Source organism: Prionailurus viverrinus, chromosome A3, assembly GCF_022837055.1.
Source record: "Prionailurus viverrinus isolate Anna chromosome A3, UM_Priviv_1.0, whole genome shotgun sequence".
In the NCBI taxonomy this organism is placed as follows: domain Eukaryota; kingdom Metazoa; phylum Chordata; class Mammalia; order Carnivora; family Felidae; genus Prionailurus; species Prionailurus viverrinus.
Window position 1 is genome coordinate 51,513,004 of NC_062563.1, and position 16,518 is coordinate 51,529,521.

The window sequence follows — 16,518 nt, forward strand, 5'->3', positions numbered from 1 at the left end:
TGAAAGTCTAGAGCCTGCCCATGACTTTTACTTCAAGTGTAACTGTTGGAAAATGAGACCCAGGGTCCCAGCCCTCTCTATCAATAAGTGAATTCGGCACCTAAGACCTTGTGGAACAATGTCAAACACAAATTTTAAAAAATCTGTTCCCTTCCTGCCCTGGGACCTGTCTATAGTAGACTGCAGAGTCCGGGAACTTTCCCTCTGCTCCTGTTAACTGACAAGCTGTGAACAGGAGGGCTGAGAGCAGGTAAGGATAAAGGAAAGGTAGAGAGAACACCAAACCCTGCACTCAGGCATGCAGAGCCCATGTTGTGGGGCAGGAGGAAAGTGCCAGAGAGCTCTGCTGACATCCATTCAGAACCTCCAGAGAACACTGGGGAAGCCTGAGCCTTGGACTTATTGCCCATGAATTATAGGACATAGAGACCAGGATGTATGTAGAGACTAGTATGTAGGGTATGAGACAAGCACTGGCCTGATGGATTGAGAGGAAGTCCCTCCCCTTGCCTTTATCTTACTAGTGTAATGAGACCAGGGACAAATCTAGAAATAGAAGGTATCTGTAAAAGTAAGAAGAATGTAACCAAATAATATAGTTAATTCTGATTCTGAGGTCTGTTGAAAGGGAACAAGGTTAGCAAGTGTTAGAGATGCCAAAAAGATACTAGCACTGAAAACAAACTAAAACCAGACCTACTGCAAGACACAATCAGATGGCACTGAATGCACACTGACAAAGGATAACTTTGAGTAATGCGCCAATGTTAATCAAAGGCCATGTCACGGGCCATTGAGAAGCACCTCACACACCTTCTAGATCATCTTCCAGACACTGAGTACCATTCATATGTTTACCAAAGCTTAGGAGGTCCCTGAGGCCAGGCGGGGAATAGGAAGCCATGATGACCCCAAAGGGCACTGCTGCCACTGTCTTCCTCATGCTGGTTTGGGGATGGGATACGGAGCATACAGCTGACGATGAAGTCATCAGACCTCAGGGCTAGACACCTGGCACCTCCCTGTCCATGCACCGAGGACGTTACCTGGGCAGGAGCACTGCAGGACAGATGAGCCAGGTCACCAATCCTGGCTGCAGCCCGGGGATCGCTGGAGCTGATCAAGACCGGAGCACTAATTTCCATGGAGTGCCTGTGGCTGGTGGCCTGGGAGGACTTGTGTGTCACACTGAGCGCAGTGAAGGAGTGGCGCTTCTTGGCATTCTTCTTGCTGTCCACACGCCGCTGAAAGGCACTGACTGCCCCAGTGCTGCTTAACGTGGGTCCTGGGGCCACACTGGCTGCCGCGCCAGGGTCAGAGGGCAAGGAGGCATGGCAGCCAGATGCAGCAGCTGGGCACGGCTTGTCCATCTCAATGAGCTGCTTGGCTGAGTCATTGAGCTAGGTGAGAAAGACAGAGGAAGGCTTCATTAAATAGAAGTCACACACTCGGTCCTGCTCTCCATGCTCTCAGCCTGTGTCCCTAGTTCAACCCGACAACATATTCATAATCACATAGATCTTTCCAACAGGGCATCCCTGTGAATGGTGCCAGAAACAAACAGAGGCCGCAGGTTACATCTACAGATTTTATTGAGAAGGTTTCTGGAGCAGCTGTTTTTGTCTGCCCCTATGTAGCCCAACCCTCTCCCAGGCTGCCCATTTCTGGGGTGTGAGGTACAGATTTGCAGAGGGCATGGGACAGAGGGAGAAGAAGAAGGAACACAGCCATGCACCCCACACTCCCTACGGCAACAGGTTCCAGCCTGCCTTGCACAGTTCTGGCCAGGCTGGCAGGAAAATGCAAGGTGTATGACCAGAATGCACTTCTTAACTGCTGGTGACTGTGCATGGATGCTCTTTGCAGTACCTCCACCGCAGTACCTCTTTGCAGCCTCCACTCAGGCTGTCAAGACCCAGAGCTGATGTGACTCCCAGTGCATGAGGAGGCAATACTGTATTGTTTTCCGCAATTCCGTAAGGTACTGCTCCTTCCCTTATCTCCTGACCTGTTTCATAAAATAGAAGGGGCTTTTACAGGGAAGAGTTTGCCTTTGACAAAGTTGGATCCTGGGTGGTGCTCATCAGGAAAGGTGGGACGGGCTGGAGTCCATGAGCAGCCGGTGGTAACTGGGAGTCAGCACTCCATGCTGGCTGACACAGGGCTGTGCTGTGGCACCTGAGCCCAGAGGGGCCCTGTGCTCATGGTGGCCTGGGGATCTCAGGTCAGTTACCCTCTATGAGCCAACTTGACCCCTGACTCCACACTTGGAGCAAGTTTTTCATTCCAGGTGTACAATGGAGCTCTTCCTTCTTGGTCTGCACTTGGCTCAAACTAAAGTTGTACTAATGGGGGAGCATGCACTGATGGAAAGAATGAAGGATGGGGAGCGGGTTACTGTGTATACAGAGTGGCCAGGAAGAAGGTATGACATGAGAGAATCAGCTTGGGAGCATCTCCACAAGGTGGGTTAAATAAGTATCATTATGCTAGGTAATGCCTGTAAAATCCCATTCCTTTTTCCTCATCTTTTCATATGTGGCATAAGAAATTGAGCCAATGCCAACTAGCCCTCTGGGGAACCTACGGTCGGGAAGTGCAGAGTAAGTCATAAAGGAACACAAGCCTTTGCTTTTTGCTTGCTCCTTAGCAAACAGAAACAGCTACAGGTATCATGGGCTTGGGCAGGCCTGACACACGGCTTCTGCTAGCACGATGCAGCTCTGCTGGTGCTGGGGAGCAGCAGCCACAGAGACACCTACACCAGTGGGCATGGGTGCCCTAGTCCAGCTTCTTGACCATGAGGCAGCAGCACACGGCTGGATCCTGGCTGCAGCTGAGGGCAGAGAGGACAGAGCTCCTGCTGGCTTTCCAAGGCCAGCTGGGGCTTCATCCCTGCCTGCTCAGTCCTTTCTCTCCACATATCATATTCCAAATTTCCAGCCTATAGACATTAGCTGTGTGTAATTCCTAGGGGCAAAGGCCCTGAGGACGGTCACTGCCAAGCTCCAGTCTGCTTTCTGAATGTGTTCCAAGCACACCTCTCTGGCCTGACATAGAACGGGTGGAAATAGCCAGGAGCCTGCTGTGTTCTTGCAGGTGGACAGTGATGTCCCCAGCCCATCTATTTCTTCTTAATGGTCTCAAAGGTGAAAAGGTCCCACCACTCTGAAGAAGTTTTCATAAAATTTACTTCAAGATCTGGGCCTTGGCCAGGGTTTTTTCTGTGTGACCACTGAGGCAAGCACAGGCGTGCCTGTCCCTGAGAGATGGGCAAGGAGAGGTCTCCAGTGGCTCATGAGGTGTGGGCAGGGGTTGAGGGAAGGATGCTTTCATGGGCAAGCTATCCCCGGGCAGGCCAGTGCTGACCGGTGGCGTAGTGCCCTGGATGTGCTCCTGCACGTTGCCCTTGTCACTGCAATAAAACTAGAAAAGAGAATTAGAAAAGGAGAAAGGAGGATCAGAAAGAAAAATGTGCAGTGTCAGACCATCCAGAAGGCTGAGTGGGACCCACCACCCCCTGGGATTTGAGATGCCGGCAGCAGGGTGTCCCCACAGTTCTGCCACAATGCAGTGGGGGTAGGCTTCAGATGTCAGCCATGCACAGGAGGTACAGATAACATTTCCACAACAGACAGAATGTCAGGGGTCAGTGGGGCTGAGCTGACCAAAAAGCCTTAGGGTCTTGGAGCCCAGAGTTTCAGGGTGTCCAGGCAGAGCAAGCCACCCCATGCTAGGCCCAGTAGGTCTCACATGAGTGCCATGGGGACAGAGGTTGCCCTAGAGTCGATATCCTAGTTAGGGCCTGGGACAGGACTTGGCTTGGTCAGGACTGTCCACCAAGTCTTTCACTAGGGATGGACTATGACATAGGGTGTCCAAGGGAGGGGCCACAAAGGCAGAGATAAGGAACACTGAAAGAGGAAGGGGTACACCAAAGACAAATCTCCCTTCTCCACATTTTGGTCCAGCTCTGCTGCCCCGAGGGAGGGAGCTCCCAGAGTGTAAATGGCACCCCATGTGCCCCCCTGCCTCATGCACTGGCAGGGCACAGCCTCCCCTGCACCAGGGTCACTTCCCAGGCTGAATGGACTTCAGAGGGAGAGAGTCTCCTGCCTGAGAGGTCAGGGGAGGAGGCAGAACACAGGGCCCTCTTGGAACATGAACACAGCTGCAAAACAGGTGGGGGACAGAGAAGGTTGCAGTGAAGCCAAAGTAAGGAACCTGGAGTGCGCAGAGTTCAGTGCTGATGGTAAGGCGCAATCTGAGGTGCCAGTTTAGGGAAGAGGTGAGTCAGCAGAGGCCACTGGGGCAACCCAGAGGGAAGAATAGAACTGAGCAGGGTCTTGGTGGCTGCAGAGGGCTCAGATAGGAGTGGGGGTAGGGGAGGGGCTGGGAAGAGCACATCCAGGAAATCCACAAAGGTGGGAGGTCCTCAAAGGCAGGGGGAGGCAAACTGGAACCAGCTGTGGATCTGCACGTCCCTGGTGCAGGAGCCACACACATGTCATAGGCTGAGCCTGGAATGTGGGCTGGATCAAGGGGAGGGAGGGCCATGCCAGAAAGACAGGTCATGCCTGTTCCCACCTGCCATGAAGTCTGACTTCAGGCCTGGGTTAGGAAACCCCCAGCCCTGGGATGGCGGAGGAAATCACTAGGCTCTCCCTCAGCACACACTACTAGGGTTTGCAGCTGGTAGCATCGTGATGAGTTAAAAAAAAAAAAGCCCCACTGAATTTAAACAGTCAGAGCAGGGGATGCTTCATGTCCACAATGCCGAGTAGATCACACAAGCAGCAGCGGTGGATGTCCAGCTGCCTACAGACAGCCCAGGAACAGGGCCGCAGGCCTGTCAGCATTTCCATTACGAATACCTGCCTTTCAGAGGGAGGTTTTGAAAAACTCACTGTAGGCCCCAAAATGCGTGATCTAAATCCAGGATTATTTCCTTTGAAATGTTTCTTCCAACCAGGCTCAGCTGTTTTTGCTCTATTTTATGACTTTATTCATTTGCTTCCTCAACAGTGTTAACTCACAGAACAAACCAGTGGCTGGATGCTGCCTTCCATGGCCCTCCATGGGGTTGGCCTCCTGGAGTCCAGCATTCTGCACCCATGCTGAAGGGCCAAGAGGAACACAGAGAAGCAGGAAGTACCAGAGACAATGACTTTCATTTACCAGCATCAGAGCACAGCCTCAACCCTTTCTGCCGTGTGTCTCCATGTAGCATGTTATTATGCAGACATAACGGCACCAATAATGCCCAAGGCTGGGCTAAAATAACTCTGTTCTTCCCCAGAGCAGCTGATCTGGAGTGTCTCACTTAGCTGCTCCATGATTCTGCTGAGTATTAGAAACTCCAGGATATCCGGGCACTGACAGAGCAGGTGGGTGCACGTCCTAAACACACAGAGCCATGATGTGAGGTGATGTCACAGCCAGCAGCACCACAGGGGCTGGCCCTGGCAGTACCCTGCTCACCAGCAGCCGTATGGCTCATCCCAATGCTGGCCGGTCCTCAAGACGTCTGCCTAGCAGTCTGCTCACAGCCAACCATGCTGCCCTCCTTCCTGATGGCGACTAGGGTGTGGGGGTAGCATGCCTCTCTCACTCATGCCCACCGTGGGCACTGAAAGGGAGGGCCGATAAATGTCCATCAAAGATAGGGGTTCTTAGTAAGCTGAAGGAGTGGGGAGGGCTACTTCCAAGTGGTGAGTTCTCCACACGTCACCAGCAGCCTTAGGGTCTCTGACATCTCTGCAGTAGGCAAGGGACGTACCAATGAAAGACCCTCCTGATGAAGAGAGACAGTTCAGATTTATCTTCTTTACCGAATCTTTGCTTTTGTGACAAGTGGATTCTTTTTGGATCCATATATACATAGGATCAACCAGTACTTGGCCACCCTCAACTGGACAGCCTGGCTTACAAGGCTTAGACAGTGCAGTGGCCAGTAGACTGTGCACTGGCAGAGGCCACACTGATTGCTGCAGCTGGGTGACCTGGTCCAGGAGGCGAAGCTCAGTGTTGGGGGGAGCTGCCATCATCTTCCCAATAAGCTCCAATTCGTCATGTCATGAGGTGCTCAGGTGCTAGTGCCACCAATGCCACCAATGCCATCCCAGTCCACATGGGGCCATTATCGCAGGACACCCTCACCTGCCAGCATCTGCCTGGGACAGCAGCTCCTGCATCAAACCCCTTAGGTGCAGCCACGATTTCCCATTTCCTCAGACTCCCAAGTGGGGGCAGTGTCTGCTGGCCTGCCTGTACCCTCCACACTGCAAGAAATCGATGGCTCTGCCCTCCCCTGAGCAGGTGCTGCAGCCTGCCTTGTCGACCTGTAGGATCCCGTCTGGTTACTGGGGGTCCTAGGGGAGGGCCAAGGAGGGGGTGAACACTGAAGTCAGCCCCCTCGCTCCCCCGCACAATCAGAATGCTATAACACTCTGTGAGTAGCTGTGAAGGGTGGTGTGTGGGGACAATGAGTGCTTCCTGGGATTGTGCCCAAAGATTGCTCCCTGCTCCCTTCTGAGCCCCCCACTCCAAGATGCTCATCTGGAAATGAAAGAGCTCTGCTTCTCCATCTGCATGTGGCTGGTCACCTCATCTATTTCTCCAACCTACAGAGACAGGAATACACAGGCATAGACTGCACTGTTTTCATCCACACCCCCCCCCCCAATTGGTGATTAGCCAATGTACCCAATAATTCCCATTTTGACTGGTTTTGGATGGGAATAGAAGATATTTCCAAATTCCACACAAAATGGAAACAAAGTAGTGGCACCAACACGTGTAAGCCTTGATGGGTCTGCTCACGTATCATGAGGACAGTCACTGGCACCTGGAAAAGAGGGCACCCATGGCAGGCCTGCCCCTTCCTGCTCTGCGGGAGGCCCTCTACAGGACCCAGCCCAAAATCCAAATTCTTAACCACCACACACATTTCCTCTTCATGGAGTCCAGTCTTGAGGGTGGGACATACCAGTCAGCCAGAGCCGCACCCCCATCACAGACTGTACATCCTCTTGTGGCTTAGGACCCTCTTCCCAGGATGCTTCCTCACCAACCTTGTCAGCTCAGATGTGGTCTTCCTCTATACCACTCTTCCCTCCAGCCACAGAAACACCTGCAAATGTAAGAACTGAAGGGTCTCTTCTTTCCATTGTTCAAAAAATTCCATAGGAAGGCCTCTTAGAGTCAGTGGTAGAATTCTAGCTGCATGTGAATTTGGGGACCAGGTTAAGTAAAAAAGGCTCTCACCGGCAGGCTTACATGAGCCCTGAGGGCCCTTTGGTGAGTCCAAGACCAGCAATGGACTTTGGCACTTGGTCCAGGAAAGTGCCAGAGATGGGGGCCTGGGCACAGCATGGTTACCCAGAAATCACCAGTTCTCATCAAGAGGACTTTATACTGAAGTATACTGTGGGAAGTATTTTTTTTAAAAGAGAGAATAGGATTGGAAAACCAGACATACAAGCCGATATCAGATGTAACATGAAAGGAAGGACAATGGGTGAAGGGTTCCCTGCTCAAGCAAAAGAACAGAGAAAACCCTCCGTCCTAACCCAGAGGTAGGAGGTACACATCGACAGCATGGAGCGAGGGGCTTGTGATGAAGACCTGAGGGAGGGAAGTGTCTTCCCTCTCTCAGAAATCCAGGAAACCAAAGAGGTGATCATGCTGGAAGGCAGCCATCACAATTTAAAACAAAGGCCACCAATCAATGCATGCACACAACAGATAGTTTCTGAGCACCTGCCTGTCCTGAGCTCCTAGGTGCTGGGATGCTGTAGGGAACAAGAGAGGCTGCTCTGATAAAGCTTATACTTCAGTGTGGGGTGAATAACCGGGGCAGGGGGGTGCTTTTTAAAGATGCGCATTTTGCTTTGATAGATCTGGGATGGCACCCAAGTTTCTGCATGTCTACAAACTCCCAGGAGATATCGCTGTTGCTCTCACCAGACCCTCTTTGACTAGAACACAGACTGCTTTGCAACCTTGGCTTCACAATGAAGCACTCTCCCCACAAAAGAGCCACATGGCCAGAAACAGCAGCTTTTGCTTGGCATTTGCCTTTAATGCACTGCTCCCACCCCTGGTGGGCTCAGTAGACCATAGGTCACCATGCCTGGTAGTTGGCCTATTATTCCTGAGAGCTTCACAAACTCAGGAGTGGATGAAGAATGGCCTTTACCCACCCGAAACTTCTGTTAGGAAAAATCTCAGGAGCCTCCTGCTTCACTGAGGTGGGCAGGCAGAGATGGCCGGCTGCATTTTGATCTGTGCTTATTTGTAAAACACTCCATTCTTTACGAGGCTAAATCATCAGCAGGGGCAGGTGAGAACAGAATGGTTTCTTTTCAGCTCTGGCACACCTCACCTTCCTCCCCAAAGGCTGTGTCTGGAATACAGCTCGGGCCTTTGATGAGAAAGGCTGCCAAAATGAGGGCTCTCGACCACTGACTGAGCAGGTCAAAGCAAGAGGCCTGGTGATGACCACCAGCCAAGCACATCCAAGACCCACCTTCATCTCCACAAGGCTCGTCTCACCCTTGTATCCACCATCCAAGGTCGACATGGTCATTTTACAGATGAGAAAACTAAGGCTCCAAATAAAAGTTTAAGTGTCTTGTTCTGAATCACACAGTTAACAAGCAGCAGGATCACAATTGCTCACACCCTTTCTAACACAGCTCACTGGATCTTCCATCGTTCACTTTTTACCACAGAGTGTGGGGATGCTTTTCTGGTATGGATACATCCTTGGGTTAAAAAATTGTTATAGTTATTGAGGTGTATCTATGCATTTGGCCATTAGAGGAGGTTGGGTTCATTTTAGAGATTCAAATGTTCTTTAAAAACCAGAACTTTTTGGGAGCATGGAAATTAGGTCAGGCAAATTCTCACACTATGAGGACCCCAGCTGCAGTCATCAAAGGTGGGAGGATATTTCTGTTCCCTTCCTATTTATTTCAAATGGGCAGTGACTTCACAGGCCTGTTAACAATGCCGAACTTTTTTACCAGGAACATTGAACTCTAGACATCTGTAATACCATGTGCCAACACTCTGGACAGACATTCTCCCATATGCTGAACAATATCTGTTGTGCACCTGCTACAGGAAAGGCTTATTTACCCTGAAGGGGGTCCCCATCCTTAGAATTAAACATTTTATGAGGGAATAAGTGCTGTGGTTATATGCTGGAAGCCATTATCCCTGGCCACTGGCACTCCTGTGTGTGACCCACACGCATAGGGCAGCTGCCTCTTTTCTATCCTCTTCTCTCATGTTCCCTTCTCAAGATGGCTGAGGTGGACAGGTGAGGCTGTAGTTGCCAAAGTCGGCTGGTGAACTGAAGCCATTATTCAGACAACTGAGGTTTAAAACAAGAAATATGCAGCAACTAAGACAAAGGTGTAGACAATGGCTTCATCTTGCATATAAAAACTGAGCACAGGCAAGGATTTTGAAAGACATGATCCTAAGAATTAATGTGAAGGGTGGGGAATGGTGTTAATTTCAACATCCCATTATCACAGACTGGACAAAAGCCAGGGCACTTCCTGTGAATGGTGGACTACACCATTCTGCCAGTTCCTGGGAAAGCTTGTAGAGCAGGGGCTGTTTCACATGCCTCCATGGGCTAGCAGCTCAGGGTACAGGCAGCTGGGCTAACTGAGGACTGTTTTGGCAAATCTGCCCCACCCCTTGCCCTCTCGCAGACCATAGTGACATTCACTTTGTAACCCTCTGTGGCTGCTATGCTGCCCTGACAGCACCTTCCTGAGGTCAGAGGGGCCCCTGGTCCTCTACAGACACCCGCAACATGGCAGTAAGCCCAGGCAATAACCTCACTGCCACTACCATGCCCATGTGCACCTCCCAAGTTGCCCCGAGATAGAAAATCAGTGTGTCCCTACTTGGTGAGCGGGTCCCTCCACTGCACAGAAACTACACACCCCACTCCTTCTCCCTCAGCCTCTGCCCCAAGTTGTCATCCCTTCCTTCTTGGGCGCTCACCCCAATTACCACAGGGAATGCGGCTTCCCCTTCTTTGAATTCAGCCTCTTAATAGTGGGTTATGTTCCCTGCCTGTGCCAGCAATTACACCCTTGATTTGGTAGCAAAGCCCCCACAAAAAGGAAGATTCCAAGAAGAGTCTGATAAATTAAAGTAAGAAAATGAAACTTCACTCATTCGTTAAGAATGTGCAAAACTCAGAAACAAACTCATAAGCAGCTAACAGTTATGAAAGCACCTTAGTAGTGTATGTCCTGTAAGCAAAAGGACCATTTATTGGAAGTTTTGTGATCAGTGTAGGGACTCTGTCATAATTCTTCCTGAAGATAAAACTTAAAAGGAAAAAAAAATGGTTGTTTTCCAACTGAGAAGAGGAACACAAAGGCACCATTTATTCTTTGTTTTCTGCAAGAAGCCCCCACGGGGACGTCTCTCTGCTGGGATGGTGGCAAGACCTCTAACTGTCCCAGCAGGGGCACATATGGCCTCCTGCAGAGATGCTCCAGTTGCAGGAGAGCGCCCTGCCTGGGGTGTGCTTGCACATGCGTTTCTGACCATTTTAGACCAGCACCGGAGTAAATAATCTCACAGAAGTCACACATCTGAGGCAGCTAAGAAAGGAGGAGGAGGGAACTATAAAGAGATGGGGCTGGTCCAGAATTCAGAAGGCAGGTGGCAGCTTCACTAATGGGTCCCGGGGCCAGGCCAGCAGAGTGACCCAGTCAAGGGCCCTGTAACCTTTATCCCCGGCAGTAAAGAATTTCTGGGCACACAGCTCCAGTAAATTACATCTATTTTCTAGTCTACCACTATATTATATACACCATAAAACATACACATAATAGAAACTGAAACTTACAACTCAAAAAATTTAAATAATGAATTTGAAAAAAAGTTCTAATATTTCCTTTCCTTACAGAGCTTCATGTGCCCTACTTTGAAGATCTCTCGCTAAGAGTAGTGGTTTTTAAACTATCAATTCAGTGGGCCCTGATCAGTGTTTTTTAAAAGATGAATCAGATTAAAAGAGAAAATACCAGAATGCATCACATGCACTAAGGGTAAAAGTAGTTCCAGGACACATTGGTTTAGTTTCAACATACACACCACTGTATACTCCAGGTCAGGATGTAAAATGCATTTCTCATTGTGAGTCACAATCTAAAAACATTGAAAGCCACTGGCATCAAGGGGAACAGAGAACTATCTCCCCATCAAGAAATAAAAGTCCTCCTTCTCCCATCTGCACAGGTTGAAGGTGTGGTGTGGCACCCAGGACTGCCACATGGTGCTCTCTATGGACATCCAGAGAGCCTTTCTGGGGGCACCCCAGGCACCACAGGCTTCCTGCAGAGGACACAGGTTTAGAAACACCGCTTGCCTCTGAATCCATCCAACCCTTTCTAGTCCCCTCTGGCAACACGCATCTTTGAACACACACACCAGCTGTGCATGGGTTTATGGCCACAAGGGAGGCACTGATGGCCCTATCTGACAGAGCTTGGGTGCCTATGCATCCAAAGTGGGGCCCTGCCCTACATGGAACATCTCTGGGACTGGAAATCAACTCCCAAGGGCAAAGAACAGAATCTATGTGGCCAAGAGATCCAGGATACTGCAGCAAGCTCCCAGTGTGGTAAGGGACTGAGAAATGGAAGACGGGCCAGGCCATCACTGAATTATTCTGCTGCAGCCTTTACATTCTGACTGCTACTTCCTCACCACTTTAAATTTTTTTTTAATGTTTATTTATTTTTGAGAGAGAGAGAGAGAGCACGACCAGGGCAGGGGCAGAGAGAGAGGGAGACACAGAATCCAAAGCAAGATCTAGGCTCTGAGCTGTAAGCACAGAGCCCGAAGCGGGGCTCAAACCCACATACCATGAGATCATGATCTGAGCCGAAGTCAGCCGTTCAACCGACTGAGCCACCTAGGTGCCCCTCCTCACCAATTTTAAACAGGCTTCAACCATTTACAAAGCCTCCAGATAGCATGTATCTCCTCCCCCACCCTCCCTCTCTTTCTGTCTCTGTCCTTCTCTCTCTCTCTCTCTCTCTCTCTCTCTCTCTCTCTCTCTCTCGATCTCAGGGCAATATCTGTAACAAGACCATCAAGATCTGAGAGCCGATACAGAGTTTTGAAATTTAGAGACTACTTCTTCCTCTTGTAAACATTCATCTCACTTAACAGATGGTTAATGAGCTTTGTGCCAGGCATGCAATAGGTGCTCAACAAACACCTAATCAATGAAAGTATACAGCTAACATGAGCATTTGTATGCAATAACGTCTACTTATTGAGTATGATCTAAATACTGTGTTCTGCACTTTGACCTATGCCCTTATCAACCCCTCTGGGGAGGTGAAATTCACACCCCACTTTGCACACGCCCACCCAGTGGCTAAGAGAAGAGGGAGTGCTAGAGCTAGCATGCCAAACATTCTTGTGAACCCGGAGCCTGAGCTCCCAGTTACAGCCCACTTGGTTCACATCAGTCACCCACTGGCTGTCATGTGTGAGCTGTACACAGCAACATGTGGCTGGGGAAGCTTTTTCACGGAAAGAACTTTCCTTAGGGATATATTTCACAGTCACAAAAGGGGTATAAGAATATTTGGAATTAATAAATGCAAACTGAATGAAAGATCAATTAGAGAAAGACTGGTATAAGTGAGGAAGGAACTTAATTTCAATGGTTACAGGCAGCGGCCAAAAGTGACATGAATATTTGAAGGTAGGGGAGAGGCACAGGCAGGAATACAAACACACGTGTGTGTTTATGTGCTGTGTGCACAGGGCCTCAAGTCAGTGCTCATGTCATAGGGATTTCAGGCCAAATGGGAGTGAGAATTGTGACCTAAAGCCTCTGTAGACTCCTGAACAGGGAACGGATAGCTCTGTGGAGCTGGTACAGAAGTTTTGAGGAAGATCTGGGCAGGGCTGTTGGAGACTCCTGGGTCAGTAGGCAGTGGGGGACATGCCTAGATGGACTGACTGGGGGAGGAGAGACACCCAAGCCACCTGGGTTTGGTGCTACATAAGAAGGGGATCTGATTACTGAGCACACATGTATTAGACGCCTGCTGCATGAGGGGGGTTTTGCTTGGCATCAGTGAAAAAAAACAGATAAAACCCCTGCCTTCATGGAGACCCAGCCAATAAACAAGTAAACACATAGGTATATTTAGTATGTCAGATGGTGAGGAGTATATGGAGAAAGAAATAGGAGAGAAGGCATGGTGGGTGGGGAGGGTGAAGAAAACCTCCGATATAACACCTGAAAGAGGATAGCAATGTTGACACTGAGGGGAAATGTGATGGGCATGGGAACCGCAGGTGCAAAGGCCCTGTGGTGGGAGTGGGGCTGGAGTGTCTGAGGAGGAAGACGGAAGCCAGGATGACTGGAGCAGACTTATGGGTAGAAATGAGGTCAGAGATGACAAGGATCAGTGGGGCAGTCCTGGCTCTCCTCTGAGTGAGATGGGGGAGGTCTAAAGCAGCAGAGAGACATCTGATATGCATGCAACAGGATCCCCTGACTACTGGGCTGACAGCAGACTATAGGGCCAACGGGCTTTGAAGCTATTGCCACAACATCAGTGGAAAATTCTCACAATTTAATGAAAAAAGTAAGATAGAAATACTGATATAGCATAATCCCAGACTTGTTCACAATATATGTAAATTTATACATAGAAAAGAATAAAGGAAATAAAATAATATGCTAACAACATTTCATTTTTTTCCTACACGCATATTTATATTTACTGGTAGGATTATAGGGGATCTTAATTTCCTTGCTTCTATCTTTCTGAATTTCCCTGTTTTGAACAATAGCCTGGTATTATTTTTATAATCACAAAGTGATTAAAAACAAAACAAAAGAGAAGATTAGGCTGGATTATTGATCAACCTATGGTGAGATTTCATGAGTTGTGGCACTATTACATTTTTTCCATTTTGTAAAAAATGGGCAAGGTGCCAAAAAAGACTTAGGTGCTTTTTAGTTGAGTGAGATGCAAAATTTCTTAGGAGCAGGACATTTCAGGGAAGGGCTAGCAAAGGTTCCCTCCTCCTTGATGGCTTGGCTTCCAGCCCTATCTGCGTGGTGTCTTGGTATGGGAACACAGACCTGGCTGTCACACTACACAGCCTTTAGGGAGCTTCTTCTGGCAGTATTCCTGTGGGAGTCTGCCAAGAGGGCATCAAAAGGTGGAAAGGAATCAAAATGAAAGGAAAATGGAAACCTAGAGAGGTTAAACAGAGGATGGAGCAGAGGCCAGCAAACCAGCCCCACAGGCCAAGTCCAGCTACTGCTTGCTGCTGTATGTAGTTTGGGGACACAGTCACACCAGTTTACCTGTTGTTTCTGACTGCTTCTGCCTTACAAATTAGAGTTGAGAAAAAAATGTGCCAACGCTGCACTGGGATGGCACACTTGCCTGGCCTCTGCTCCTGTCTCCTCCCCATCTGACTTCTGGGAAGGCAGGTCTGACACAGCATTTAACTTTTTAACAGACATAAAAGTTGAAGGATGAAACCCCATCATCCAGTTCTAGCAACCACCACCATTCTGCTGTTCCTGTTTCTTGTGAGGCCTGCCCCCTCTCCTGATTTTCTGGAGTATTTTAAAGCAAATTGCAGAAACCATGTAATTTCACCTGTGACTGCTCAGTGTGCGTCTCTAGCAGATGGAGATATCCAGTGTCACTGGTCCATCTCCAGGGACTGGGTGGAGGTACTCTGTTCTGAAGCTGTAGGCTCTGGGGGTGGGAGCAGCAATTCTAGGCAGGGGTGTTGGCTTTTCAGTCTCCACGCTGGTGGGTGGAGGTCCCAAGGTCTAGCTTGGAGGCCGAGGAACTAGCAGGTTCCCTTACCTCCAGATCTGATCTACGTTCTTACATTGAGATTTAGCTATAATGAAGTTAACCTTTCAACTTCCATCTCTCAGACACTCATCTTTTTCTCAGCTGGATCCAAGAACAGGAGGCGAACACTTACTATGACAGAAAAACCCAATGATAACACAACAAATTCTCCCCAAAATTTATATATTTAAGAACACGTTAACATATGAACTGTGTTACCAATTCAGCAGTGAGAAATGCAAACAAGGGCAGAGTTTCAACTAAGCATTCATCCCCCTTCTGAACACAAAAAGGTTTATAGAAGCGTTAATTGACCCCCTGGGGATTATTCTTCCGTACCTGATGCTGGGCCTGGCTTCTTGATTGGTGAGCATGCACCCAGCTCCCAGCCTGCTCAGGACAGGGCTCCTGCACAGGGAGTACGCTGGGAAGGCTGGGGTGCCTCCAGTGCAGCGCTGGGATGGGAGCCGCCTGCTCTGCAGGTGACTGATTGGTGCAGTCCCCCAAGGGCCTGTGCTACCCTGCTGCTCCCACATTAAAGTATTGACCTTAGATTCTGTTAACCCTTTTCTGAAAGCTTGAGTGTTCCAGACAACAGATAATCCAGTCCATGGATACCCATTCTCCAAATGACTATCTTCCTTTACTCCGAATGAAAGAGAAGACTATTCCAAATAACTTTTTAAGGCATTGAAGTTGTTTTTCCTTATTCATATGATAGGACTGAAACACAATACACTAACAGTAACACAATTTTGCAATAAGACCTTGTCTGCTTCCTCTTCCTGCTCTCTACACAGGGGGGTCTAACAATAATGTGAAAGGTAATGTTATTTTCTAACTCCTAGGTCTCACTCTGTGCCAGCCAGTGCTGTATGCACTTTACTTATATTACTGACTTAATCCTCACCAGAGCCCAGTGAGGTAGGCAAGTGTATTATGCCCAGTGAGGGCATTATGCTCAGTGTATTATGCCCAGAATACAGTGTATTATGGTGAGTGTATTATACCCAGAATACAGATGAGGAAACTAGAGGCCAAGGAGGGGGAAGTTTGGTAGGTGACAGAGTGGGGCTGAGCCCAGTGGATTGGTGCTGTGACTCTGCTTGATGCCAAAGCAGGAAGGGGCAGCAGGGCAGTGAGCAGGGCAGGGGTGAGGCCCGGTGGGTCTGCAGCCTGTGGTGAGGAGTCTGGATTGATTCTAAGAGTTACAGGCTCCACAGGAGGCCTATCAGGAGTGAGGCCACCCAACTTACCTTGGGGATGGTTCTGGTCACTGTGTGAGATGACTCTTAGAGACATCACCTTAGAGTGCAGACTGTCTGGGAGAGGGTGAGAGGTAGCATTCCATGTACTAAGGGGCCCAAGAGCCCATGGGGTCTAACCATTGCAACTTAAAACCTTTTAGTTGAGAAGGTTCTTTCTACATTCATGTTACACTAACAAAGCTTACTAGATCAAAGCAGGGATGGGCTTGTGAATGACAAGGACATGGTCAGGGAGAGTCAGTGGACTTGGGGATAAAGGTTGTGTGTAATGAGCAGCACGAGGGTCTAGGGGAGAGATGGACCCAAACTCAGACTCACCTACTCACAGCAAACAGCAACATCCTCAAAGTGGC

At 49.2% G+C, this 16,518-nt stretch overlaps 1 protein-coding gene across 5 annotated transcripts in view; it reads right to left on the bottom strand.

The window, feature by feature from the left end:
- The window catches only part of SH3RF3 (SH3 domain containing ring finger 3), a 374,857-nt gene that overhangs the window by 108,443 nt on the left and 249,896 nt on the right, over positions 1–16,518 (bottom strand). For all 5 annotated transcript variants that reach the window (XM_047853860.1, XM_047853859.1, XM_047853863.1 and 2 more), the window contains one exon: positions 1,047–1,400. In XM_047853860.1, coding sequence (XP_047709816.1) covers positions 1,047–1,400 — 354 coding nt within the window. The remainder of the gene's footprint in view (positions 1–1,046; positions 1,401–16,518) is intronic.